This window comes from Carassius gibelio, chromosome A4 (genome assembly GCF_023724105.1).
Source record: "Carassius gibelio isolate Cgi1373 ecotype wild population from Czech Republic chromosome A4, carGib1.2-hapl.c, whole genome shotgun sequence".
Taxonomy (NCBI): domain Eukaryota; kingdom Metazoa; phylum Chordata; class Actinopteri; order Cypriniformes; family Cyprinidae; genus Carassius; species Carassius gibelio.
This window is the reverse complement of record NC_068374.1, coordinates 14,744,292-14,770,601: the sequence shown is the minus strand read 5'-3', so window position 1 is coordinate 14,770,601 and position 26,310 is coordinate 14,744,292. Positions and strand designations below refer to the sequence as shown.

The 26,310-nt window shown below is 46.6% G+C and overlaps 1 protein-coding gene and 19 non-coding genes across 20 annotated transcripts; 12 read left to right on the top strand and 8 right to left on the bottom strand.

Annotated features, from left to right (window-relative positions):
- Positions 1-808: 808 nt before the first annotated feature.
- Positions 809-891, bottom strand: trnal-cag (transfer RNA leucine (anticodon CAG)). The gene has a single exon. It is a non-coding gene; the product is annotated as a tRNA-Leu (tRNA).
- Positions 892-987: 96 nt separating this feature from the next.
- On the top strand, positions 988-1,061 carry trnam-cau (transfer RNA methionine (anticodon CAU)). Its single transcript has one exon. It is a non-coding gene; the product is annotated as a tRNA-Met (tRNA).
- A 1,205-nt stretch (positions 1,062-2,266) lies between these two features.
- trnal-cag (transfer RNA leucine (anticodon CAG)) lies at positions 2,267-2,349 on the bottom strand. Its single transcript has one exon. It is a non-coding gene; the product is annotated as a tRNA-Leu (tRNA).
- Positions 2,350-2,445: 96 nt separating this feature from the next.
- Positions 2,446-2,519, top strand: trnam-cau (transfer RNA methionine (anticodon CAU)). Its single transcript has one exon. It is a non-coding gene; the product is annotated as a tRNA-Met (tRNA).
- Positions 2,520-8,332: 5,813 nt separating this feature from the next.
- Positions 8,333-12,322, top strand: LOC127970667 (uncharacterized). Its single transcript, XM_052573338.1, has 5 exons — positions 8,333-8,531; positions 8,653-9,454; positions 9,550-9,759; positions 10,391-10,803; positions 11,069-12,322. Exons 2-5 carry the CDS (start codon positions 8,911-8,913, stop codon positions 12,320-12,322), a joined length of 2,421 nt encoding a protein of 806 aa, XP_052429298.1. The 5' UTR covers positions 8,333-8,531; positions 8,653-8,910.
- A 1,157-nt stretch (positions 12,323-13,479) lies between these two features.
- trnam-cau (transfer RNA methionine (anticodon CAU)) lies at positions 13,480-13,553 on the top strand. Its single transcript has one exon. It is a non-coding gene; the product is annotated as a tRNA-Met (tRNA).
- A 1,205-nt stretch (positions 13,554-14,758) lies between these two features.
- Positions 14,759-14,841, bottom strand: trnal-cag (transfer RNA leucine (anticodon CAG)). The gene has a single exon. It is a non-coding gene; the product is annotated as a tRNA-Leu (tRNA).
- A 95-nt stretch (positions 14,842-14,936) lies between these two features.
- Positions 14,937-15,010, top strand: trnam-cau (transfer RNA methionine (anticodon CAU)). The gene has a single exon. It is a non-coding gene; the product is annotated as a tRNA-Met (tRNA).
- A 1,384-nt stretch (positions 15,011-16,394) lies between these two features.
- On the top strand, positions 16,395-16,468 carry trnam-cau (transfer RNA methionine (anticodon CAU)). The gene has a single exon. It is a non-coding gene; the product is annotated as a tRNA-Met (tRNA).
- A 1,384-nt stretch (positions 16,469-17,852) lies between these two features.
- On the top strand, positions 17,853-17,926 carry trnam-cau (transfer RNA methionine (anticodon CAU)). The gene has a single exon. It is a non-coding gene; the product is annotated as a tRNA-Met (tRNA).
- Positions 17,927-19,131: 1,205 nt separating this feature from the next.
- trnal-cag (transfer RNA leucine (anticodon CAG)) lies at positions 19,132-19,214 on the bottom strand. The gene has a single exon. It is a non-coding gene; the product is annotated as a tRNA-Leu (tRNA).
- Positions 19,215-19,310: 96 nt separating this feature from the next.
- trnam-cau (transfer RNA methionine (anticodon CAU)) lies at positions 19,311-19,384 on the top strand. Its single transcript has one exon. It is a non-coding gene; the product is annotated as a tRNA-Met (tRNA).
- A 1,205-nt stretch (positions 19,385-20,589) lies between these two features.
- Positions 20,590-20,672, bottom strand: trnal-cag (transfer RNA leucine (anticodon CAG)). Its single transcript has one exon. It is a non-coding gene; the product is annotated as a tRNA-Leu (tRNA).
- Positions 20,673-20,767: 95 nt separating this feature from the next.
- trnam-cau (transfer RNA methionine (anticodon CAU)) lies at positions 20,768-20,841 on the top strand. Its single transcript has one exon. It is a non-coding gene; the product is annotated as a tRNA-Met (tRNA).
- Positions 20,842-22,023: 1,182 nt separating this feature from the next.
- Positions 22,024-22,106, bottom strand: trnal-cag (transfer RNA leucine (anticodon CAG)). The gene has a single exon. It is a non-coding gene; the product is annotated as a tRNA-Leu (tRNA).
- A 96-nt stretch (positions 22,107-22,202) lies between these two features.
- trnam-cau (transfer RNA methionine (anticodon CAU)) lies at positions 22,203-22,276 on the top strand. Its single transcript has one exon. It is a non-coding gene; the product is annotated as a tRNA-Met (tRNA).
- Positions 22,277-23,481: 1,205 nt separating this feature from the next.
- Positions 23,482-23,564, bottom strand: trnal-cag (transfer RNA leucine (anticodon CAG)). Its single transcript has one exon. It is a non-coding gene; the product is annotated as a tRNA-Leu (tRNA).
- Positions 23,565-23,660: 96 nt separating this feature from the next.
- On the top strand, positions 23,661-23,734 carry trnam-cau (transfer RNA methionine (anticodon CAU)). The gene has a single exon. It is a non-coding gene; the product is annotated as a tRNA-Met (tRNA).
- A 1,205-nt stretch (positions 23,735-24,939) lies between these two features.
- Positions 24,940-25,022, bottom strand: trnal-cag (transfer RNA leucine (anticodon CAG)). Its single transcript has one exon. It is a non-coding gene; the product is annotated as a tRNA-Leu (tRNA).
- Positions 25,023-25,118: 96 nt separating this feature from the next.
- trnam-cau (transfer RNA methionine (anticodon CAU)) lies at positions 25,119-25,192 on the top strand. The gene has a single exon. It is a non-coding gene; the product is annotated as a tRNA-Met (tRNA).
- The last annotated feature ends 1,118 nt before the right edge of the window (positions 25,193-26,310 follow it).

Sequence of the window (26,310 nt, the reverse complement as noted above, 5' to 3'; positions counted from 1 at the left end):
GTGTAGGCCCGTGCAATCCTTTTATTTACAGTGAAGTCAAAATTCTGCATGCATGCTGGCTAATGCTACATGAAGGCAGCAATAGCATCCCTCTCATATTCATGTAACACGTGGCCACGTCCTCCTGAGGTTTTGTGAAGTTTCAAAGGCCATATTGCTGCACTGGCCCGGTCCTGAAGATTTGCCTTGTACAACGTTCGGAAGATTAGACCCTTCCGATCAGAGCAGGCCACACAACTCCTTGTCCAAGCTCTTTGTTTTCTCCAGACTGGACTACTGCTATGCTCCCTTGGCGGGTCTTCCGGCACGTACTATCAAGCCTCTGCAACTGATCCAGGATGCAGCAGCGAGACTGGTCTTCAACGAGCCAAAGAAAGCCCACGTCACACCTCTCTTCATAATTTTGCACTGGCTACCAATAGCTGTTCGCATCAGATTCAAGGTACTGATGTTTGCCTACAAGATAACCACTGGCTCTGCAGCAATATACCTAAAGTCGATGGTGCAGACCTACGCTTGCTTTCTGCAAGTGAACGATGCCTCGTGGTGCCATCCCAAAGAGGCACAAAATCACTCTCAAGGACCTTTTCCTGGACTGTTCCCAGCTGGTGGATCGGCCTGCCTATCTCAATTCGAGCAGCGGAGGCTTTAACCCTTTTCAAAAAGTGTCTAAAAACTCATCCTTGTCTTCAACGCCTGCCCAATTAATACTAGCATTTGCCTAATGCGTCGTTTTGTCAAAGTTAACGCCCTGCTGGCCCAACGTAGCAGAAGACTGAAGTCTCTGTCTGCAGCCAAAGGATAGGTCTGTCAGAAGTGGGATTCGAACCCACGCCTCCAGGGGAGACTGCGACCTGAACGCAGCGCCTTAGACCGCTCGGCCATCCTGACACCCTTGCCTGGCTAGAGATGGCCTGTTCGAGCCGCACCTGAAACCAGGGACCTAGAAGCTACTTTTTCTCTGTTCGGGCCCCCTTTAGCCCACGGGCCTCGTTGGCGCAGTTAGGCAGCGCGTCAGTCTCATAATCTGAAGGTCGTGAGTTCGAGCCTCACACGGGGCAGGGTGGTTCTTTTTTTCTGATAACTGAGAGAGCTTAGACCAGGGGTGTCAAACTAAATTCCTTTAGGGCCCGAGCCCTGTAGAGTGTTGTTCCAACCCTTCTCAAACACACAAGGCATGTAGTTTTCAAATGAGCCTGAAGGGCATGATTAGTTGGATCAGGTGTGTTCTATCAGGCTTGAATCTAAACTCTGCAGGTCTCCGGCCTTCCAGGGACTGAGTTTGACACCCGTGGCTTAGAAAGAAAGAGTGAGGTTCTCTGTCCCCTTTCGTGTGGGTTTCCCTGTGTCTCCTGGGGGCAAAAGGCCACAGCTCCTCTTCAGGGCAGGTGAAATGATGCTTTGTGGAAAACTGTGAGGTTCCAGGTAAATTCCCTGAATCTCATCCAGCGACATTGCGTGTAGGCCCATGCAATCCTTTTATTTACAGTGAAGTCAAAATTCTGCATGCATGCTGGCTAATGCTACATGAAGGCAGCAATAGCATCCCTCTCATATTCATGTAACACGTGGCCACGTCCTCCTGAGGTTTTGTGAAGTTTCAAAGGCCATATTGCTGCACTGGCCCGGTCCTGAAGATTTGCCTTGTACAACGTTCGGAAGATTAGACCCTTCCGATCAGAGCAGGCCACACAACTCCTTGTCCAAGCTCTTTGTTTTCTCCAGACTGGACTACTGCTATGCTCCCTTGGCGGGTCTTCCGGCACGTACTATCAAGCCTCTGCAACTGATCCAGGATGCAGCAGCGAGACTGGTCTTCAACGAGCCAAAGAAAGCCCACGTCACACCTCTCTTCATAATTTTGCACTGGCTACCAATAGCTGTTCGCATCAGATTCAAGGTACTGATGTTTGCCTACAAGATAACCACTGGCTCTGCAGCAATATACCTAAAGTCGCTGGTGCAGACCTACGCTTGCTTTCTGCAAGTGAACGATGCCTCGTGGTGCCATCCCAAAGAGGCACAAAATCACTCTCAAGGACCTTTTCCTGGACTGTTCCCAGCTGGTGGATCGGCCTGCCTATCTCAATTCGAGCAGCGGAGGCTTTAACCCTTTTCAAAAAGTGTCTAAAAACTCATCCTTGTCTTCAACGCCTGCCCAATTAATACTAGCATTTGCCTAATGCGTCGTTTTGTCAAAGTTAACGCCCTGCTGGCCCAACGTAGCAGAAGACTGAAGTCTCTGTCTGCAGCCAAAGGATAGGTCTGTCAGAAGTGGGATTCAAACCCACGCCTCCAGGGGAGACTGCGACCTGAACGCAGCGCCTTAGACCGCTCGGCCATCCTGACACCCTTGCCTTGCTAGAGATGGCCTGTTCGAGCCGCACCTGAAACCAGGGACCTAGAAGCTACTTTTTCTCTGTTCGGGCCCCCTTTAGCCCACGGGCCTCGTTGGCGCAGTTAGGCAGCGCGTCAGTCTCATAATCTGAAGGTCGTGAGTTCGAGCCTCACACGGGGCAGGGTGGTTCTTTTTTTCTGATAACTGAGAGAGCTTAGACCAGGGGTGTCAAACTAAATTCCTTTAGGGCCCGAGCCCTGTAGAGTGTTGTTCCAACCCTTCTCAAACACACAAGGCATGTAGTTTTCAAATGAGCCTGAAGGGCATGATTAGTTGTATCAGGTGTGTTCTATCAGGCTTGAATCTAAACTCTGCAGGTCTCCGGCCTTCCAGGGACTGAGTTTGACACCCGTGGCTTAGAAAGAAAGAGTGAGGTTCTCTGTCCCCTTTCGTGTGGGTTTCCCTGTGTCTCCTGGGGGCAAAAGGCCACAGCTCCTCTTCAGGGCAGGTGAAATGATGCTTTGTGGAAAACTGTCAGGTTCCAGGTAAATTCCCTGAATCTCATCCAGCGACATTGCGTGTAGGCCCGTGCAATCCTTTTATTTACAGTGAAGTCAAAATTCTGCATGCATGCTGGCTAATGCTACATGAAGGCAGCAATAGCATCCCTCTCATATTCATGTAACACGTGGCCACGTCCTCCTGAGGTTTTGTGAAGTTTCAAAGGCCATATTGCTGCACTGGCCCGGTCCTGAAGATTTGCCTTGTACAACGTTCGGAAGATTAGACCCTTCCGATCAGAGCAGGCCACACAACTCCTTGTCCAAGCTCTTTGTTTTCTCCAGACTGGACTGCTGCTATGCTCCCTTGGCGGGTCTTCCGGCACGTACTATCAAGCCTCTGCAACTGATCCAGGATGCAGCAGCGAGACTGGTCTTCAACGAGCCAAAGAAAGCCCACGTCACACCTCTCTTCATAATTTTGCACTGGCTACCAATAGCTGTTCGCATCAGATTCAAGGTACTGATGTTTGCCTACAAGATAACCACTGGCTCTGCAGCAATATACCTAAAGTCGATGGTGCAGACCTACGCTTGCTTTCTGCAAGTGAACGATGCCTCGTGGTGCCATCCCAAAGAGGCACAAAATCACTCTCAAGGACCTTTTCCTGGACTGTTCCCAGCTGGTGGATCGGCCTGCCTATCTCAATTCGAGCAGCGGAGGCTTTAACCCTTTTCAAAAAGTGTCTAAAAACTCATCCTTGTCTTCAACGCCTGCCCAATTAATACTAGCATTTGCCTAATGCGTCGTTTTGTCAAAGTTAACGCCCTGCTGGCCCAACGTAGCAGAAGACTGAAGTCTCTGTCTGCAGCCAAAGGATAGGTCTGTCAGAAGTGGGATTCGAACCCACGCCTCCAGGGGAGACTGCGACCTGAGCGCTAGCTGACGAAGGATAGTCCGACATAATTTCAGAAATGTTGAGCAATGTCGAACTGCACAGCCAATCGCATCGAAGCGCTATGACATTTGGACCAATGGCGTCGAAGCGCCTTAACATTTCCAGCCAATCAAAAAGCGCAATTCATAACATTCTCTTGACATTCGTGACATTTGGCCAATCAGAGAGCAAGGGGATGCCGGCGGCACGTTTCCGCGTATCACCGCTAGGTGGAGGGGTCAGCGCTTCTAGTCAGGTGTCAATCAAGTTGCCGAAACGTGCCGAAGGTGTACGAAAGAATGACATCGTCCTCAGGAGGTGTGTCAAGGGTCAAAAAAGTTCATTACCGAAGTTCGTGACCTACGACGAGTATCATTGCCGCGGAGCTCAGCATCATTTTTACGGAGGACAGCGAAACTTCATTTTAAAACTAAATACGGCGATATTACCGACGACGACAACAGTTAAGAAATTATCATCTAATTGCAAAAAAAATTTTGTATTCAATTTTTTTATTATTAGTGTAATTTTAACTGTTTTAATTGTTCTTTCAAAACTGTTTCATCAAAGTCAATAAAAATGTCTGGCAAACAACAAAAATCACATAAAGCTATGTCGGACGCTGAATGGATTTCGCGTTTAAAAAAGTTTGCCAGCACAGGAATGTGGCCATCAAATGAAGGTAACAGGCCTGCTCCTAGACAGAAAAAGTGGTACGAGATTTATCAAAGGGTGAGTGAGTGTTTGTTACCTTTGCATGATAGAGAGAAAAAAAACACTTAAGTGTTTGTTGACTTGCATAATCGAACATTATTAGTATAGTTGTTTAATGTATTTGCATAAGAGAACAACAGATTAGGCTCCATTACAAACATTTACCTGGTCCCATTCATTGGTATGGTGTAATGTGATGGTTGTGTTATGTTTATGTAATGTTGCAGGTATTTTGAGATTTATGTCATACTGTTAATGAAAAGTTACATCAAAGACCTTTTGTGTACTGGGAGACTCAGAGATTTGAGAGGGGGAAGGGGGAAGGGACAGTGAATGAATAGGTGGTCTGAAGGTGTGAAATGTTCCTCTCTTGTATCTCTCTCCTTTAAAGAGAGATACCAGCTCTAACATTATATGTAAGATAAGCTTGACTTGTGTCCTAGACATTAATCAGTGAATGAATTAATATATTAATTTAATAAAGTATTGTATGCTTTATACTCACTTGTATTGTGCATTACATTTGTTATAATACTTACAGATTGAGAAATGTCCGATGCTGTCTCGTGGCCAAACAACCTTGCTTGGAGGTGTGCTGAAATGCATCTGTGGTTTTCACACTCTAAAGGTAACATTAATGTAGCAAGTATTTTTTGTTAATATTATTTACTGAAATGTTTTCTTTCTGAATTGTTATATGTATTTTTTATTAATTTTTTTTGGTTGTGTTAAGCAGCCCACTGCGTCAAACGTTACTGGACCAGCACAAAAGGTGGTGGAACAACCTCATGCTGCTGAAACAGCAAAGAAGGTCATGGAGCAGAGTCAGCCTGACCTCCAGCCTCATCCCCTGCCCCAGCCCCAGCCAACTGCACCTGTGCAAGCAAGAGTTGCAACACAATTTTCATTGGTAAGAATTGCTTTTTTGTAGCACTGAAGTATGAGCTCAGTTCAAATTCGAGGAAGTTCAGAAAGTAAGAAGAAAAAAAGAAAAAGCAAGAATTCTATGAGATGCTGGTTGAGACCTGCTAATTTTCACACCTCTTGTACAATGGGGGCAACTGTTGTCTGCTGATTGGTCGGTTTGAATATCTCAGCTTTGGTTTAAGTCACATGGTCAAGAATAAATGAAGATTGTAACCTGCCTGCTTTCTCCCTTTCATCTCTGGGCTCTACTCTTTGATTGTCCTCTTTGTCTCTAACTGAGCTCTGCCTTTGTTGAAGGTCACTGAGCTAGACTCATGTCCCTCATGGCATCTCTCTCAATACTTCTCATGTGTTAAAGCTCTTTTTTTTCCTGCAAGTAAATGCTGCATTTACTTAAAATTGTAATATTAACACAAATAGTAATGCTTGCTATTATAACACATTCTGTCTTCTCACATTTTTAGTTTACCAAATCAAGATTTACCGGGTCTCACATTGCTGCAGCAAAGCCAAATCTCAGTTTGGCCAGGAGAACTTCTCAGGCTGAAGACCAGCCCAGCGCAGCAGTGTCTAGTGCCTCTAGACCAAGCACTACAGTCTCTGTAAGTAATGGCATAATCTATATTGTACTCTATGAAGACACGTTTCACGTTCCATTCTATACAAATTATTAAACTATTTAAACTATTTTTTAATAACAGAAAACCATATATTAATAAACAAAAAAGTTATATTTTATAAATAGATTTCATATAAATTACTATTCAAAAGTTATTGATGTTAAGATAGTGTTACTTTTATTGAAAAAGGAGGCATTAAATTGATAAAAAAATCTCAGACACAAAAGATTTCTATTCAACATCATGTTACAAACGATTTCTATTTCAAATAAATGCTGTTCTTCAAACTTAATTCTGAAAAATACCACCTGTCATATTTATGGACTTTTGTATTTTCTCTCCTCATGTTCCTCAACCTAGTTTGTGTCTCCTCTTGATTATGTCATTCAGTTAATCTGTGTCTAGTTAATTTACTCATTTGTCCCTCATTGGTCTGTCTACTTAAATTTAGTCTGTTCAGTTTGTCTTGGTCTATGTGTTACTGCCTTCCTTTGTGTGGGTTAATTAAAGATTATTTACCCTTGATTTTCATCTTTGTGTGCTTTCCCCAACACCATAAGTGTGGCAACCACTGTAATGCAGTTTTATTATCAGCTATTTTCACGTTTTCAACTAATAATGAAGGTTTATGTTCAATAGAATGGTTTCTGAAGGATCATGTAACACTGAAGACTGGAGTAATGATGCTGAAAATTGGTTCTTGCCACCGTATAAATAAATTACATTTCCTATTTTTAAACTTTAAATTGTAGTAATGTTCCACAATTTAACTATCTTTTTAGTTTTTGACTGTATTTTTTATCAAATGCAACCTTGGTGAGCAGAATAGGTTTCTTTTATAAACATTTGGGCCTCAAACTTTGCAACTGTAGTGTATGATTTAATCTAGGACGACTAAGTTATTGTAATGTTCTATTTGCAAAATCTATATTTTACTTCATGATTGTACAGACACCAGATCCTACAGTTCCAACCCCTGTCCCCAGAGCCACTGCAGATGTGTCCAATCCCGCTCAGCCATGCAGGATCGTCTCTGTAAGTAATTTCATATTCTGTTGGTCCAAAAATGTAATTAAATCAGCTTTTACCAGACACTTAATGGAGATGTAAAAAGGATTACATGCCATGAAAATTGAATATTACTTTTATAACCAGTAGTTCATTAAAACACATTCATGCTGAAAAAAAACAACAACAATCAAACTATTGTCATAATGTCAATTGAGTTTACATGATACTGATTTATTGATGATAAACAGTGTATAGATGTTAACATTCATGTGTCAGAATAAATAGATATTGGTTATAAAGTCTCAGAATTCTTTTTTATTTCATATTCAACAGGATTTCAGGATTATTTTGTTCCTTTTTTTGGATGACTTCCGTGTATAATGTAAAGTTATCAGTTTCATTGTCGTAATAATCATTGTAATACCATGTAATACAATGATGATTTTATGTGAAAGTAATCAGGGATACAAATAAAATTCTTAAAGTGATTAAAAAGTAAAATGAACTTACTAAACTTAATGTTTTGCCTTTTTTTCCATCACAGACTGCTCCTTCTGGGGCATTATTGCAAGGTCCATCTGTAGTTCAACTTCCTCGTTTGTGGTCTGAGAACATACCACCAGAGGATCACAAGTGGATTGGCAAAAGGCTTTTCAAAATTGGATCCAAAGGAAAGCCAGCACTTCATGATGACCTCCAGCTCTGGTATTACCCCCCACAACCAGCACTTATTTACAATCAGGCTCCAGCTCCAGACAGATTCTTTTGTCATACTCTTCTGCTGTGGATGCCATACAAGCTGTGGAGGGTTAAGGTTCTCTGTCCCAATCCAGCCTGCGGACAACATCAGCTGACAGGAGGTGGTCTGCACAAAAGGGCACGGCAGGTTCTAGACATTGACAGAACATACAATATGGTCACAGAAACCCTTATCTGTACAAAGTGTAGAGCCTCGCATGTGTCCTGGAGTCAGACTGTCCTGCAACAGCTAGATCTGGGCCATCGCTCTGAGTTTCAGGTCATCCTCACGCGGAAGTAAGTACACTTTCATTCCTCATCCAGTTGTTAGCCCATCATCACGTGTGTGTATGTATGCAAATACTTTACAATTAAATAGCTAAAATATATGAATATGTGGATTTTGCTTTTCCTAAGGTACGCCTGTGATATGCGGGTCATCAGGCTCTTGCGTGAGCGTGGCTTAGGCAATAGTCCCACTAGGGTGATAAAGCAGCTGCGTGAAAACCACAGCGAGCAGTGGCTCCATCATCTGGCCCGGTACACCACCCAATGTGTTGACTTCCTCAATCAACCCGGGGTGATGCCAGTAAATTTCCAGGAGCCCCCAGAGCCTACGGTGGTGCCAAGCTGCAAGTGGTTGCTCACCGTTTACAGCCAAGACATTCTGACCAGGCTGGATGAAATCCATGCCAGAATAACATCCACCTATGGCTCTGTCTTGAAGATGGATTCTACTAAAAAGGTTAGTTGTGGATTTGTTCATTAATGGTGTTTATATACCAGCATGGCACTGTATCTGTATTTTTCATGGTGTGATGTTTGATTTATATTTACAGCATGCTTCATATCATCTCTTATTACAGATCACCAAGAAGCTGGCTGGGACAGCGAGGGGAACGGGACTCTGGCTTACCTCTGTTGGCAACGAGTTTGGTCAGGTGCTCATAAGTGTGCTGACAGCCCAGGAAGGAGCAGGACTTGACATGATGGTAGACGGTCTGGTGAAAAGATACCAGCAGGCTGGTGTAAATCCACCTTCTGTGTTGTACGTGGACTGTGGGTGCTGCAGTGAGGTGAGCGAGAGCAAGCTGAAAACCAGGTTTAGGGGCTGACCAGATCTCATGATACGCTTGGACATCTGGCATTTTATGCGCAGGATTGCCTTGGGGTGTACAACTGATGCCCATCAGTTGTACCCCATTTTCATGTCACGGCTATCAGCATGCATCTTTGAATGGGATGCAGCTGACGTCTCTATCCTTCGCAAAGCAAAGAGAGAGCTGTTGATGTCCCAGGGTTGGCCTGCGCTGACAGATGAAGATGTAAACAAGCATCTGACCAGGGAGGAGCTGGCTCTACATTGCCGGAGGAGGACCCGTGGAGAGGAGACTACCATCCTTCTCCTTGAACAACTGCTTACAGAACTCCTGAGCAGCAAGGGAAATGACTCTCTGGGGGTTCCTCTCTTGGATCGAGAAAGGATGGAGCACATCTGGTGTGTCCAAAAGAAGCACATCAAGTGTATCCAAGACCCTCTTGGTGTTGCCCTCTATACTGAGACCGGGAGCCTAACCAAGGGAGGTGTGCTTCTGAAGACTTACAGATGTGCCAGAGGCTCCACTTCTCTTGAATCCTTTCATTTACACCTTAACCGTTTCATCCCAGGTATGTATTTGTCGAACACACACTGCATGTGCAAAGAAAGAACATTTAAGTGTCTGTGTGTTTAACATTGCCTAAAAACTGTTGTCTGTTTAAAGGGACCAGTGCAAACAGTCTGAACTTTCAGATTTATTTGTTGGAGGGTCTACACAGGTGGAACCAGGATCGGGAGGCAGCTTCCATGTCATCTGAGCCATCAGCTTTACGCAGCTACACAGGAGAACTTGTTCACTGTGTAAACAGCAATTATGAAAAGCTGTTTGGCAGGAAAGTGGTCCCCACGTTTTGTCCCCCTGCACGTTACACCGGTAAAATAATTTATTATTGTTAATTAACTTGCAATTCCCGTGTAGTCTCAGTCAATATTTTATTTAAGCCTATACAGTGTACTTTGTATCTGTATTTTTGAACTATAAACTATCAACTTGATCAACTTTTTTTTTCTTGAAACATGCCCTCTGTCATCTGATCGATATTTTCTTTCAAGTAAAAGGCCTTTCAGTATAATTGTACAAACGTCTACCTTAATCTCATAAATCACATGTCATTTTGCTGTGGAATCTTTTTTATTAGAAAGTAGTTAATTTTTAGAAAGAATAACTTGATTATTATTAGTAATATTTGGTGACCATTTACTGTACTGAAGTTACTTTGGTTTACTTGATTAGAAAAGTCAAGTTACATGTAGTAACATTTGAGTAATTACATTTGAGTTACATTTGAGTAATTGTATTTGTATGTTTCTCAGTCATCATTGTATTGTATTTCTTTGTTTTGGCCCCACAGTTATAGGTTTATGGCCTTTTTTTTCTTTTTCTCCTGTACTATGATCTCCATGATCTCACACTATAACAATATATGAACAACTACAAAGGCCTTATGTATCAAATATGTTGCACAGCAATTATATTTAATTCCTATTCATTGTTTTTATTCCAGGTGAGCTCATTGGAGTGCAGTATCTATTCCAGCAGACTGGTCAGGCACTGCAGGACATGAACCCAGACTCTGAAGAGACGGCAGAGCTCATCGAGGAACTTAATGTGGAGGAGCGAGATGAAGATGAGGGCTTCTGTGATGTCAGCGAGGATCACACAATTGCAGATCCCGAGGATGTTCTGTCACCTCCCTCCTCCACTCTGACACTGGGTTCTTCCACCGTGGTCACCAGCAGTGACACGGCTGTACTGGGTTCCACATCCCCTTCACTGGTCCCTGATCCTACACCTGCTCCTTCATCACCTGGACCCTCGGGGACTGCTGTGCCACCTTTTCCCTCTGAAACATCTGTTTCACCACTCTCCTCAGAGCCAGAGGATGCTGGTCAGGATGATGATGACGATGAAGAGACTGTAAGTGCCACTCCTCTCTATTTCTTTCAAATAAACTATATTAAATTAAAATAAGGATTGATCAACATATACTTCTTGCTACTGCTTTATATCCAGACTTTGCTCAGATTTTAAACTAAAGTCATTAGTAGGCAACAAATCAGTTTTATTTAGTTAGTGCTTTGTACTATACAGATTGTGTTAAACAGCAACACATCAATGGAACTAGTTATGGAACTAGGCATTTAACAAATGTGATTATTATTTGTGCTTGTTTTCTTAATAGGCTGTTGACTACCAAAATGTCCCGGGATACCAACATGTGGACAAGCTGGCCGAATATCTGGTGGAGCTCCGGGGTCACACAGCCCTTAGCCTGACCAATCAGGAAGCCAGCACCATAATTGAACTTTGGCAGAACCTGGCTGACCAGGACAAGCAACGGGTGGTGTATGCAGCTAGACACCAGAAGAGACTGCTGAGTGGACGCTTCAGAGTACCAAAGAGGCCCACTAAAACCCCAGGAGTAGAGAGCACCATCAGAAGTGTGCTGGGAGCAAGCAGCGCACCTGCTCAGTGGCCTGACTGTTGCCGTCTGGTGGAAACCATCTTCATCAGGCTTTGCAATACCCACCCAAGCCCCAAGAGAAAAGGCAAGGGAACGCTGTCGAGATGGTCTCTAATCCTCCAGGATTACAGGAGGATAAGGCAGCTTGTACTGGGCAACAGCTTGGTGATGGGAGGAACCTTAATGCAGCTGATGGAGGTTAACCAGAATACCCTGATTCAGTGGTATAACAACAGACAGAAAAAGCAGGAACTGTCTGTGCTGATTCAGGGCATTCAGTTGCCTCAGCCCCTCCCTGAAGCTCAGGAACCTCTCCAGGCTGCCAAACGCCTACGGACTGAGCCAGAACAATCAGGGGAGCAGCACCAGTACAAGCTACCAGAGAGCACAGCAGGTCAGGCAAAACAGAGGCACACCTCTACTGGGCGACCTCCTCTCAGACCCAAGGCACCAACACAGACTACTATGTTGGTTACGCCATCAGCACCTGGAGCATCAGTGCAGATGGTACCCAATATACTTATACCTGCAGCACCAGGTTTCCCGGGTGTGCCAATGCTTCAGGGTGTGCCAATGTTCCAGGGCATGCCAATGGCTCAAAGACTGCCAATGGTCCAGGGCATGCAAATGGTCCAGGGCATGCCAATGGTCCAGAGGATGCCATTGGTTCAGGGAATGCCAATGGTTCAGGGAATCCCGATGGTCCAGGGAATGCCAGTGGTTCAGGGGATGCCACTGTTACATCCTACAGTTGTGCAGGGCACAAGTTCACAACCAGCTGCCAATCCCCAAACCATGCCTAAGAGACCCTACAAGAGAACTGTAGAGGCGAACACTTGCAAGAAATGCGGACATTTCAAAACCAGTGCAACAGGACATAGCCAGTACAGGGGCAAAGTATACTGCCCACAATCTGAAACTGTTACAAAAGAACAGTGGTTAGAGGAAATGCGGAAAACTGTTCCCAAATAATGTATATATTTTTATTTATTGTAGTGTGTATATAGTTGTTTAAATATAGTTATAGTTATTATTTGTGTTGAACATTATTTAATATTTTATTTACTGCTTTTTAAAAACCTATTTAACTTATTTGTGTTTGTATTTAAAACTGTATTTACTGTTTTATTTACCTTTTTAATTTATTGTTTGAAAACTTATTTAATTTTATATTTATTACTGTTCAGTTAAAAAAAAATTCATTTTATTTCCCTTTTGATTTAAAGTTGTTTTAAAACTTATTTAAAATTTAATTTGTTTAATATTTATTATTGTTCTATTGGCATAATTGTAAAAATAAAATAATAATTGGCAAAAGACAGATTTTTTGTAATTTGCACTTTAATATAACCATTTCATCAGTACACTGAAAAAATAAAACGTGTTTACAAAAAATAATTTGCATTTGTCATTTGTCACAGACATTTTCCAGCATATGAATATTTTCATCTTTAATTAGAAATGACAGATTTGAATGTGTCGAATAAATGTAAGATCCTGAATGTAAGATGTAAAAATCCTTAATCAGAATAAATATCAATACAACTGCAATAATAATATGCTTAATCAGAATAAATTATGAATACAACAACTACTAAATAACTAATAATAACAAAACACATTTCCATTCGTGTACTTACATTTTCATGACAAAAAATATCAAACAAAGCACATATATATACATTTAATTAACATTGAAACATTATTTATTTAAAGCAATTAACAATATTACAAAAAGTTGTCTTTAGCTGGATTCGAACCTGGGTCGCGGGGAGCACCTGCAATAGGAAACAGTGTAATATAAATGCCCGAATTTAACGCAAGAAGAAACCGGAAGATGTATCACTGCGCGCATGCTAAGGAAGATTGGGCTTTGAACGTCAAATTTCACCCTTTCTTTTCTTCATTTTTTCTTTCTCTTCTTCCCCTTCTCTTTTTCTTCCTTCCCTCTTTTCTTCCCTTCTTCCCCGTCTTTGACGGACTACTGTTCCCCAGCTTGAGCGCAGCGCCTTAGACCGCTCGGCCATCCTGACACCCTTGCCTGGCTAGAGATGGCCTGTTCGAGCCGCACCTGAAACCAGGGACCTAGAAGCTACTTTTTCTCTGTTCGGGCCCCCTTTAGCCCACGGGCCTCGTTGGCGCAGTTAGGCAGCGCGTCAGTCTCATAATCTGAAGGTCGTGAGTTCGAGCCTCACACGGGGCAGGGTGGTTCTTTTTTTCTGATAACTGAGAGAGCTTAGACCAGGGGTGTCAAACTAAATTCCTTTAGGGCCCGAGCCCTGTAGAGTGTTGTTCCAACCCTTCTCAAACACACAAGGCATGTAGTTTTCAAATGAGCCTGAAGGGCATGATTAGTTGTATCAGGTGTGTTCTATCAGGCTTGAATCTAAACTCTGCAGGTCTCCGGCCTTCCAGGGACTGAGTTTGACACCCGTGGCTTAGAAAGAAAGAGTGAGGTTCTCTGTCCCCTTTCGTGTGGGATTCCCTGTGTCTCCTGGGGGCAAAAGGCCACAGCTCCTCTTCAGGGCAGGTGAAATGATGCTTTGTGGAAAACTGTCAGGTTCCAGGTAAATTCCCTGAATCTCATCCAGCGACATTGCGTGTAGGCCCGTGCAATCCTTTTATTTACAGTGAAGTCAAAATTCTGCATGCATGCTGGCTAATGCTACATGAAGGCAGCAATAGCATCCCTCTCATATTCATGTAACACGTGGCCACGTCCTCCTGAGGTTTTGTGAAGTTTCAAAGGCCATATTGCTGCACTGGCCCGGTCCTGAAGATTTGCCTTGTACAACGTTCGGAAGATTAGACCCTTCCGATCAGAGCAGGCCACACAACTCCTTGTCCAAGCTCTTTGTTTTCTCCAGACTGGACTACTGCTATGCTCCCTTGGCGGGTCTTCCGGCACGTACTATCAAGCCTCTGCAACTGATCCAGGATGCAGCAGCGAGACTGGTCTTCAACGAGCCAAAGAAAGCCCACGTCACACCTCTCTTCATAATTTTGCACTGGCTACCAATAGCTGTTCGCATCAGATTCAAGGTACTGATGTTTGCCTACAAGATAACCACTGGCTCTGCAGCAATATACCTAAAGTCGATGGTGCAGACCTACGCTTGCTTTCTGCAAGTGAACGATGCCTCGTGGTGCCATCCCAAAGAGGCACAAAATCACTCTCAAGGACCTTTTCCTGGACTGTTCCCAGCTGGTGGATCGGCCTGCCTATCTCAATTCGAGCAGCGGAGGCTTTAACCCTTTTCAAAAAGTGTCTAAAAACTCATCCTTGTCTTCAACGCCTGCCCAATTAATACTAGCATTTGCCTAATGCGTCGTTTTGTCAAAGTTAACGCCCTGCTGGCCCAACGTAGCAGAAGACTGAAGTCTCTGTCTGCAGCCAAAGGATAGGTCTGTCAGAAGTGGGATTCGAACCCACGCCTCCAGGGGAGACTGCGACCTGAACGCAGCGCCTTAGACCGCTCGGCCATCCTGACACCCTTGCCTGGCTAGAGATGGCCTGTTCGAGCCGCACCTGAAACCAGGGACCTAGAAGCTACTTTTTCTCTGTTCGGGCCCGTTTGGCCCACGGGCCTCGTTGGCGCAGTTAGGCAGCGCGTCAGTCTCATAATCTGAAGGTCGTGAGTTCGAGCCTCACACGGGGCAGGGTGGTTCTTTTTTTCTGATAACTGAGAGAGCTTAGACCAGGGGTGTCAAACTAAATTCCTTTAGGGCCCGAGCCCTGTAGAGTGTTGTTCCAACCCTTCTCAAACACACAAGGCATGTAGTTTTCAAATGAGCCTGAAGGGCATGATTAGTTGGATCAGGTGTGTTCTATCAGGCTTGAATCTAAACTCTGCAGGTCTCCGGCCTTCCAGGGACTGAGTTTGACACCCGTGGCTTAGAAAGAAAGAGTGAGGTTCTCTGTCCCCTTTCGTGTGGGTTTCCCTGTGTCTCCTGGGGGCAAAAGGCCACAGCTCCTCTTCAGGGCAGGTGAAATGATGCTTTGTGGAAAACTGTGAGGTTCCAGGTAAATTCCCTGAATCTCATCCAGCGACATTGCGTGTAGGCCCATGCAATCCTTTTATTTACAGTGAAGTCAAAATTCTGCATGCATGCTGGCTAATGCTACATGAAGGCAGCAATAGCATCCCTCTCATATTCATGTAACACGTGGCCACGTCCTCCTGAGGTTTTGTGAAGTTTCAAAGGCCATATTGCTGCACTGGCCCGGTCCTGAAGATTTGCCTTGTACAACGTTCGGAAGATTAGACCCTTCCGATCAGAGCAGGCCACACAACTCCTTGTCCAAGCTCTTTGTTTTCTCCAGACTGGACTACTGCTATGCTCCCTTGGCGGGTCTTCCGGCACGTACTATCAAGCCTCTGCAACTGATCCAGGATGCAGCAGCGAGACTGGTCTTCAACGAGCCAAAGAAAGCCCACGTCACACCTCTCTTCATAATTTTGCACTGGCTACCAATAGCTGTTCGCATCAGATTCAAGGTACTGATGTTTGCCTACAAGATAACCACTGGCTCTGCAGCAATATACCTAAAGTCGCTGGTGCAGACCTACGCTTGCTTTCTGCAAGTGAACGATGCCTCGTGGTGCCATCCCAAAGAGGCACAAAATCACTCTCAAGGACCTTTTCCTGGACTGTTCCCAGCTGGTGGATCGGCCTGCCTATCTCAATTCGAGCAGCGGAGGCTTTAACCCTTTTCAAAAAGTGTCTAAAAACTCATCCTTGTCTTCAACGCCTGCCCAATTAATACTAGCATTTGCCTAATGCGTCGTTTTGTCAAAGTTAACGCCCTGCTGGCCCAACGTAGCAGAAGACTGAAGTCTCTGTCTGCAGCCAAAGGATAGGTCTGTCAGAAGTGGGATTCAAACCAACGCCTCCAGGGGAGACTGCGACCTGAACGCAGCGCCTTAGACCGCTCGGCCATCCTGACACCCTTGCCTGGCTAGAGATGGCCTGTTCGAGCCGCACCTGAAACCAGGGACCTAGAAGCTACTTTTTCTCTGTTCGGGCCCCCTTTAGCCCACGGGCCTCGTTGGCGCAGTTAGGCAGCGCTTCAGTCTCATAATCTGAAGGTCGTGAGTTCGAGCCTCACACGGGGCAGGGTGGTTCTTTTTTTCTGATAACTGAGAGAGCTTAGACCAGGGGTGTCAAACTAAATTCCTTTAGGGCCCGAGCCCTGTAGAGTGTTGTTCCAACCCTTCTCAAACACACAAGGCATGTAGTTTTCAAATGAGCCTGAAGGGCATGATTAGTTGTATCAGGTGTGTTCTATCAGGCTTGAATCTAAACTCTGCAGGTCTCCGGCCTTCCAGGGACTGAGTTTGACACCCGTGGCTTAGAAAGAAAGAGTGAGGTTCTCTGTCCCCTTTCGTGTGGGTTTCCCTGTGTCTCCTGGGGGCAAAAGGCCACAGCTCCTCTTCAGGGCAGGTGAAATGATGCTTTGTGGAAAACTGTGAGGTTCCAGGTAAATTCCCTGAATCTCATCCAGCGACATTGCGTGTAGGCCCGTGCAATCCTTTTATTTACAGTGAAGTCAAAATTCTGCATGCATGCTGGCTAATGCTACATGAAGGCAGCAATAGCATCCCTCTCATATTCATGTAACACGTGGCCACGTCCTCCTGAGGTTTTGTGAAGTTTCAAAGGCCATATTGCTGCACTGGCCCGGTCCTGAAGATTTGCCTTGTACAACGTTCGGAAGATTAGACCCTTCCGATCAGAGCAGGCCACACAACTCCTTGTCCAAGCTCTTTGTTTTCTCCAGACTGGACTACTGCTATGCTCCCTTGGCGGGTCTTCCGGCACGTACTATCAAGCCTCTGCAACTGATCCAGGATGCAGCAGCGAGACTGGTCTTCAACGAGCCAAAGAAAGCCCACGTCACACCTCTCTTCATAATTTTGCACTGGCTACCAATAGCTGTTCGCATCAGATTCAAGGTACTGATGTTTGCCTACAAGATAACCACTGGCTCTGCAGCAATATACCTAAAGTCGCTGGTGCAGACCTACGCTTGCTTTCTGCAAGTGAACGATGCCTCGTGGTGCCATCCCAAAGAGGCACAAAATCACTCTCAAGGACCTTTTCCTGGACTGTTCCCAGCTGGTGGATCGGCCTGCCTATCTCAATTCGAGCAGCGGAGGCTTTAACCCTTTTCAAAAAGTGTCTAAAAACTCATCCTTGTCTTCAACGCCTGCCCAATTAATACTAGCATTTGCCTAATGCGTCGTTTTGTCAAAGTTAACGCCCTGCTGGCCCAACGTAGCAGAAGACTGAAGTCTCTGTCTGCAGCCAAAGGATAGGTCTGTCAGAAGTGGGATTCAAACCAACGCCTCCAGGGGAGACTGCGACCTGAACGCAGCGCCTTAGACCGCTCGGCCATCCTGACACCCTTGCCTGGCTAGAGATGGCCTGTTCGAGCCGCACCTGAAACCAGGGACCTAGAAGCTACTTTTTCTCTGTTCGGGCCCCCTTTAGCCCACGGGCCTCGTTGGCGCAGTTAGGCAGCGCTTCAGTCTCATAATCTGAAGGTCGTGAGTTCGAGCCTCACACGGGGCAGGGTGGTTCTTTTTTTCTGATAACTGAGAGAGCTTAGACCAGGGGTGTCAAACTAAATTCCTTTAGGGCCCGAGCCCTGTAGAGTGTTGTTCCAACCCTTCTCAAACACACAAGGCATGTAGTTTTCAAATGAGCCTGAAGGGCATGATTAGTTGTATCAGGTGTGTTCTATCAGGCTTGAATCTAAACTCTGCAGGTCTCCGGCCTTCCAGGGACTGAGTTTGACACCCGTGGCTTAGAAAGAAAGAGTGAGGTTCTCTGTCCCCTTTCGTGTGGGTTTCCCTGTGTCTCCTGGGGGCAAAAGGCCACAGCTCCTCTTCAGGGCAGGTGAAATGATGCTTTGTGGAAAACTGTGAGGTTCCAGGTAAATTCCCTGAATCTCATCCAGCGACATTGCGTGTAGGCCCGTGCAATCCTTTTATTTACAGTGAAGTCAAAATTCTGCATGCATGCTGGCTAATGCTACATGAAGGCAGCAATAGCATCCCTCTCATATTCATGTAACACGTGGCCACGTCCTCCTGAGGTTTTGTGAAGTTTCAAAGGCCATATTGCTGCACTGGCCCGGTCCTGAAGATTTGCCTTGTACAACGTTCGGAAGATTAGACCCTTCCGATCAGAGCAGGCCACACAACTCCTTGTCCAAGCTCTTTGTTTTCTCCAGACTGGACTACTGCTATGCTCCCTTGGCGGGTCTTCCGGCACGTACTATCAAGCCTCTGCAACTGATCCAGGATGCAGCAGCGAGACTGGTCTTCAACGAGCCAAAGAAAGCCCACGTCACACCTCTCTTCATAATTTTGCACTGGCTACCAATAGCTGTTCGCATCAGATTCAAGGTACTGATGTTTGCCTACAAGATAACCACTGGCTCTGCAGCAATATACCTAAAGTCGCTGGTGCAGACCTACGCTTGCTTTCTGCAAGTGAACGATGCCTCGTGGTGCCATCCCAAAGAGGCACAAAATCACTCTCAAGGACCTTTTCCTGGACTGTTCCCAGCTGGTGGATCGGCCTGCCTATCTCAATTCGAGCAGCGGAGGCTTTAACCCTTTTCAAAAAGTGTCTAAAAACTCATCCTTGTCTTCAACGCCTGCCCAATTAATACTAGCATTTGCCTAATGCGTCGTTTTGTCAAAGTTAACGCCCTGCTGGCCCAACGTAGCAGAAGACTGAAGTCTCTGTCTGCAGCCAAAGGATAGGTCTGTCAGAAGTGGGATTCGAACCCACGCCTCCAGGGGAGACTGCGACCTGAACGCAGCGCCTTAGACCGCTCGGCCATCCTGACACCCTTGCCTGGCTAGAGATGGCCTGTTCGAGCCGCACCTGAAACCAGGGACCTAGAAGCTACTTTTTCTCTGTTCGGGCCCCCTTTAGCCCACGGGCCTCGTTGGCGCAGTTAGGCAGCGCGTCAGTCTCATAATCTGAAGGTCGTGAGTTCGAGCCTCACACGGGGCAGGGTGGTTCTTTTTTTCTGATAACTGAGAGAGCTTAGACCAGGGGTGTCAAACTAAATTCCTTTAGGGCCCGAGCCCTGTAGAGTGTTGTTCCAACCCTTCTCAAACACACAAGGCATGTAGTTTTCAAATGAGCCTGAAGGGCATGATTAGTTGTATCAGGTGTGTTCTATCAGGCTTGAATCTAAACTCTGCAGGTCTCCGGCCTTCCAGGGACTGAGTTTGACACCCGTGGCTTAGAAAGAAAGAGTGAGGTTCTCTGTCCCCTTTCGTGTGGGTTTCCCTGTGTCTCCTGGGGGCAAAAGGCCACAGCTCCTCTTCAGGGCAGGTGAAATGATGCTTTGTGGAAAACTGTCAGGTTCCAGGTAAATTCCCTGAATCTCATCCAGCGACATTGCGTGTAGGCCCGTGCAATCCTTTTATTTACAGTGAAGTCAAAATTCTGCATGCATGCTGGCTAATGCTACATGAAGGCAGCAATAGCATCCCTCTCATATTCATGTAACACGTGGCCACGTCCTCCTGAGGTTTTGTGAAGTTTCAAAGGCCATATTGCTGCACTGGCCCGGTCCTGAAGATTTGCCTTGTACAACGTTCGGAAGATTAGACCCTTCCGATCAGAGCAGGCCACACAACTCCTTGTCCAAGCTCTTTGTTTTCTCCAGACTGGACTACTGCTATGCTCCCTTGGCGGGTCTTCCGGCACGTACTATCAAGCCTCTGCAACTGATCCAGGATGCAGCAGCGAGACTGGTCTTCAACGAGCCAAAGAAAGCCCACGTCACACCTCTCTTCATAATTTTGCACTGGCTACCAATAGCTGTTCGCATCAGATTCAAGGTACTGATGTTTGCCTACAAGATAACCACTGGCTCTGCAGCAATATACCTAAAGTCGATGGTGCAGACCTACGCTTGCTTTCTGCAAGTGAACGATGCCTCGTGGTGCCATCCCAAAGAGGCACAAAATCACTCTCAAGGACCTTTTCCTGGACTGTTCCCAGCTGGTGGATCGGCCTGCCTATCTCAATTCGAGCAGCGGAGGCTTTAACCCTTTTCAAAAAGTGTCTAAAAACTCATCCTTGTCTTCAACGCCTGCCCAATTAATACTAGCATTTGCCTAATGCGTCGTTTTGTCAAAGTTAACGCCCTGCTGGCCCAACGTAGCAGAAGACTGAAGTCTCTGTCTGCAGCCAAAGGATAGGTCTGTCAGAAGTGGGATTCGAACCCACGCCTCCAGGGGAGACTGCGACCTGAACGCAGCGCCTTAGACCGCTCGGCCATCCTGACACCCTTGCCTGGCTAGAGATGGCCTGTTCGAGCCGCACCTGAAACCAGGGACCTAGAAGCTACTTTTTCTCTGTTCGGGCCCGTTTGGCCCACGGGCCTCGTTGGCGCAGTTAGGCAGCGCGTCAGTCTCATAATCTGAAGGTCGTGAGTTCGAGCCTCACACGGGGCAGGGTGGTTCTTTTTTTCTGATAACTGAGAGAGCTTAGACCAGGGGTGTCAAACTAAATTCCTTTAGGGCCCGAGCCCTGTAGAGTGTTGTTCCAACCCTTCTCAAACACACAAGGCATGTAGTTTTCAAATGAGCCTGAAGGGCATGATTAGTTGTATCAGGTGTGTTCTATCAGGCTTGAATCTAAACTCTGCAGGTCTCCGGCCTTCCAGGGACTGAGTTTGACACCCGTGGCTTAGAAAGAAAGAGTGAGGTTCTCTGTCCCCTTTCGTGTGGGTTTCCCTGTGTCTCCTCTTCAGGGCAGGTGAAATGATGCTTTGTGGAAAACTGTGAGGTTCCAGGTAAATTCCCTGAATCTCATCCAGCGACATTGCGTGTAGGCCCATGCAATCCTTTTATTTACAGTGAAGTCAAAATTCTGCATGCATGCTGGCTAATGCTACATGAAGGCAGCAATAGCATCCCTCTCATATTCATGTAACACGTGGCCACGTCCTCCTGAGGTTTTGTGAAGTTTCAAAGGCCATATTGCTGCACTGGCCCGGTCCTGAAGATTTGCCTTGTACAACGTTCGGAAGATTAGACCCTTCCGATCAGAGCAGGCCACACAACTCCTTGTCCAAGCTCTTTGTTTTCTCCAGACTGGACTACTGCTATGCTCCCTTGGCGGGTCTTCCGGCACGTACTATCAAGCCTCTGCAACTGATCCAGGATGCAGCAGCGAGACTGGTCTTCAACGAGCCAAAGAAAGCCCACGTCACACCTCTCTTCATAATTTTGCACTGGCTACCAATAGCTGTTCGCATCAGATTCAAGGTACTGATGTTTGCCTACAAGATAACCACTGGCTCTGCAGCAATATACCTAAAGTCGATGGTGCAGACCTACGCTTGCTTTCTGCAAGTGAACGATGCCTCGTGGTGCCATCCCAAAGAGGCACAAAATCACTCTCAAGGACCTTTTCCTGGACTGTTCCCAGCTGGTGGATCGGCCTGCCTATCTCAATTCGAGCAGCGGAGGCTTTAACCCTTTTCAAAAAGTGTCTAAAAACTCATCCTTGTCTTCAACGCCTGCCCAATTAATACTAGCATTTGCCTAATGCGTCGTTTTGTCAAAGTTAACGCCCTGCTGGCCCAACGTAGCAGAAGACTGAAGTCTCTGTCTGCAGCCAAAGGATAGGTCTGTCAGAAGTGGGATTCGAACCCACGCCTCCAGGGGAGACTGCGACCTGAACGCAGCGCCTTAGACCGCTCGGCCATCCTGACACCCTTGCCTGGCTAGAGATGGCCTGTTCGAGCCGCACCTGAAACCAGGGACCTAGAAGCTACTTTTTCTCTGTTCGGGCCCCCTTTGGCCCACGGGCCTCGTTGGCGCAGTTAGGCAGCGCGTCAGTCTCATAATCTGAAGGTCGTGAGTTCGAGCCTCACACGGGGCAGGGTGGTTCTTTTTTTCTGATAACTGAGAGAGCTTAGACCAGGGGTGTCAAACTAAATTCCTTTAGGGCCCGAGCCCTGTAGAGTGTTGTTCCAACCCTTCTCAAACACACAAGGCATGTAGTTTTCAAATGAGCCTGAAGGGCATGATTAGTTGGATCAGGTGTGTTCTATCAGGCTTGAATCTAAACTCTGCAGGTCTCCGGCCTTCCAGGGACTGAGTTTGACACCCGTGGCTTAGAAAGAAAGAGTGAGGTTCTCTGTCCCCTTTCGTGTGGGTTTCCCTGTGTCTCCTGGGGGCAAAAGGCCACAGCTCCTCTTCAGGGCAGGTGAAATGATGCTTTGTGGAAAACTGTGAGGTTCCAGGTAAATTCCCTGAATCTCATCCAGCGACATTGCGTGTAGGCCCATGCAATCCTTTTATTTACAGTGAAGTCAAAATTCTGCATGCATGCTGGCTAATGCTACATGAAGGCAGCAATAGCATCCCTCTCATATTCATGTAACACGTGGCCACGTCCTCCTGAGGTTTTGTGAAGTTTCAAAGGCCATATTGCTGCACTGGCCCGGTCCTGAAGATTTGCCTTGTACAACGTTCGGAAGATTAGACCCTTCCGATCAGAGCAGGCCACACAACTCCTTGTCCAAGCTCTTTGTTTTCTCCAGACTGGACTACTGCTATGCTCCCTTGGCGGGTCTTCCGGCACGTACTATCAAGCCTCTGCAACTGATCCAGGATGCAGCAGCGAGACTGGTCTTCAACGAGCCAAAGAAAGCCCACGTCACACCTCTCTTCATAATTTTGCACTGGCTACCAATAGCTGTTCGCATCAGATTCAAGGTACTGATGTTTGCCTACAAGATAACCACTGGCTCTGCAGCAATATACCTAAAGTCGCTGGTGCAGACCTACGCTTGCTTTCTGCAAGTGAACGATGCCTCGTGGTGCCATCCCAAAGAGGCACAAAATCACTCTCAAGGACCTTTTCCTGGACTGTTCCCAGCTGGTGGATCGGCCTGCCTATCTCAATTCGAGCAGCGGAGGCTTTAACCCTTTTCAAAAAGTGTCTAAAAACTCATCCTTGTCTTCAACGCCTGCCCAATTAATACTAGCATTTGCCTAATGCGTCGTTTTGTCAAAGTTAACGCCCTGTTGGCCCAACGTAGCAGAAGACTGAAGTCTCTGTCTGCAGCCAAAGGATAGGTCTGTCAGAAGTGGGATTCAAACCCACGCCTCCAGGGGAGACTGCGACCTGAACGCAGCGCCTTAGACCGCTCGGCCATCCTGACACCCTTGCCTGGCTAGAGATGGCCTGTTCGAGCCGCACCTGAAACCAGGGACCTAGAAGCTACTTTTTCTCTGTTCGGGCCCCCTTTAGCCCACGGGCCTCGTTGGCGCAGTTAGGCAGCGCGTCAGTCTCATAATCTGAAGGTCGTGAGTTCGAGCCTCACACGGGGCAGGGTGGTTCTTTTTTTCTGATAACTGAGAGAGCTTAGACCAGGGGTGTCAAACTAAATTCCTTTAGGGCCCGAGCCCTGTAGAGTGTTGTTCCAACCCTTCTCAAACACACAAGGCATGTAGTTTTCAAATGAGCCTGAAGGGCATGATTAGTTGGATCAGGTGTGTTCTATCAGGCTTGAATCTAAACTCTGCAGGTCTCCGGCCTTCCAGGGACTGAGTTTGACACCCGTGGCTTAGAAAGAAAGAGTGAGGTTCTCTGTCCCCTTTCGTGTGGGTTTCCCTGTGTCTCCTGGGGGCAAAAGGCCACAGCTCCTCTTCAGGGCAGGTGAAATGATGCTTTGTGGAAAACTGTGAGGTTCCAGGTAAATTCCCTGAATCTCATCCAGCGACATTGCGTGTAGGCCCGTGCAATCCTTTTATTTACAGTGAAGTCAAAATTCTGCATGCATGCTGGCTAATGCTACATGAAGGCAGCAATAGCATCCCTCTCATATTCATGTAACACGTGGCCACGTCCTCCTGAGGTTTTGTGAAGTTTCAAAGGCCATATTGCTGCACTGGCCCGGTCCTGAAGATTTGCCTTGTACAACGTTCGGAAGATTAGACCCTTCCGATCAGAGCAGGCCACACAACTCCTTGTCCAAGCTCTTTGTTTTCTCCAGACTGGACTACTGCTATGCTCCCTTGGCGGGTCTTCCGGCACGTACTATCAAGCCTCTGCAACTGATCCAGGATGCAGCAGCGAGACTGGTCTTCAACGAGCCAAAGAAAGCCCACGTCACACCTCTCTTCATAATTTTGCACTGGCTACCAATAGCTGTTCGCATCAGATTCAAGGTACTGATGTTTGCCTACAAGATAACCACTGGCTCTGCAGCAATATACCTAAAGTCGCTGGTGCAGACCTACGCTTGCTTTCTGCAAGTGAACGATGCCTCGTGGTGCCATCCCAAAGAGGCACAAAATCACTCTCAAGGACCTTTTCCTGGACTGTTCCCAGCTGGTGGATCGGCCTGCCTATCTCAATTCGAGCAGCGGAGGCTTTAACCCTTTTCAAAAAGTGTCTAAAAACTCATCCTTGTCTTCAACGCCTGCCCAATTAATACTAGCATTTGCCTAATGCGTCGTTTTGTCAAAGTTAACGCCCTGCTGGCCCAACGTAGCAGAAGACTGAAGTCTCTGTCTGCAGCCAAAGGATAGGTCTGTCAGAAGTGGGATTCGAACCCACGCCTCCAGGGGAGACTGCGACCTGAACGCAGCGCCTTAGACCGCTCGGCCATCCTGACACCCTTGCCTGGCTAGAGATGGCCTGTTCGAGCCGCACCTGAAACCAGGGACCTAGAAGCTACTTTTTCTCTGTTCGGGCCCCCTTTAGCCCACGGGCCTCGTTGGCGCAGTTAGGCAGCGCGTCAGTCTCATAATCTGAAGGTCGTGAGTTCGAGCCTCACACGGGGCAGGGTGGTTCTTTTTTTCTGATAACTGAGAGAGCTTAGACCAGGGGTGTCAAACTAAATTCCTTTAGGGCCCGAGCCCTGTAGAGTGTTGTTCCAACCCTTCTCAAACACACAAGGCATGTAGTTTTCAAATGAGCCTGAAGGGCATGATTAGTTGGATCAGGTGTGTTCTATCAGGCTTGAATCTAAACTCTGCAGGTCTCCGGCCTTCCAGGGACTGAGTTTGACACCCGTGGCTTAGAAAGAAAGAGTGAGGTTCTCTGTCCCCTTTCGTGTGGGTTTCCCTGTGTCTCCTGGGGGCAAAAGGCCACAGCTCCTCTTCAGGGCAGGTGAAATGATGCTTTGTGGAAAACTGTGAGGTTCCAGGTAAATTCCCTGAATCTCATCCAGCGACATTGCGTGTAGGCCCGTGCAATCCTTTTATTTACAGTGAAGTCAAAATTCTGCATGCATGCTGGCTAATGCTACATGAAGGCAGCAATAGCATCCCTCTCATATTCATGTAACACGTGGCCACGTCCTCCTGAGGTTTTGTGAAGTTTCAAAGGCCATATTGCTGCACTGGCCCGGTCCTGAAGATTTGCCTTGTACAACGTTCGGAAGATTAGACCCTTCCGATCAGAGCAGGCCACACAACTCCTTGTCCAAGCTCTTTGTTTTCTCCAGACTGGACTACTGCTATGCTCCCTTGGCGGGTCTTCCGGCACGTACTATCAAGCCTCTGCAACTGATCCAGGATGCAGCAGCGAGACTGGTCTTCAACGAGCCAAAGAAAGCCCACGTCACACCTCTCTTCATAATTTTGCACTGGCTACCAATAGCTGTTCGCATCAGATTCAAGGTACTGATGTTTGCCTACAAGATAACCACTGGCTCTGCAGCAATATACCTAAAGTCGCTGGTGCAGACCTACGCTTGCTTTCTGCAAGTGAACGATGCCTCGTGGTGCCATCCCAAAGAGGCACAAAATCACTCTCAAGGACCTTTTCCTGGACTGTTCCCAGCTGGTGGATCGGCCTGCCTATCTCAATTCGAGCAGCGGAGGCTTTAACCCTTTTCAAAAAGTGTCTAAAAACTCATCCTTGTCTTCAACGCCTGCCCAATTAATACTAGCATTTGC

Excerpts from the sequence above, each read along its gene's own strand:
- LOC127970667 (XM_052573338.1), top strand. The coding sequence starts at position 8,911 with ATGATACGCTTGGACATCTGGCATTTTATGCGCAGGATTGCCTTGGGG. Across the intron at positions 9,760-10,390 it reads TCCCCCTGCACGTTACACCG|GTGAGCTCATTGGAGTGCAG; the intron begins GTAAAATAATTT and ends TTTTTATTCCAG. Across the intron at positions 10,804-11,068 it reads ATGATGACGATGAAGAGACT|GCTGTTGACTACCAAAATGT; the intron begins GTAAGTGCCACT and ends TTTTCTTAATAG.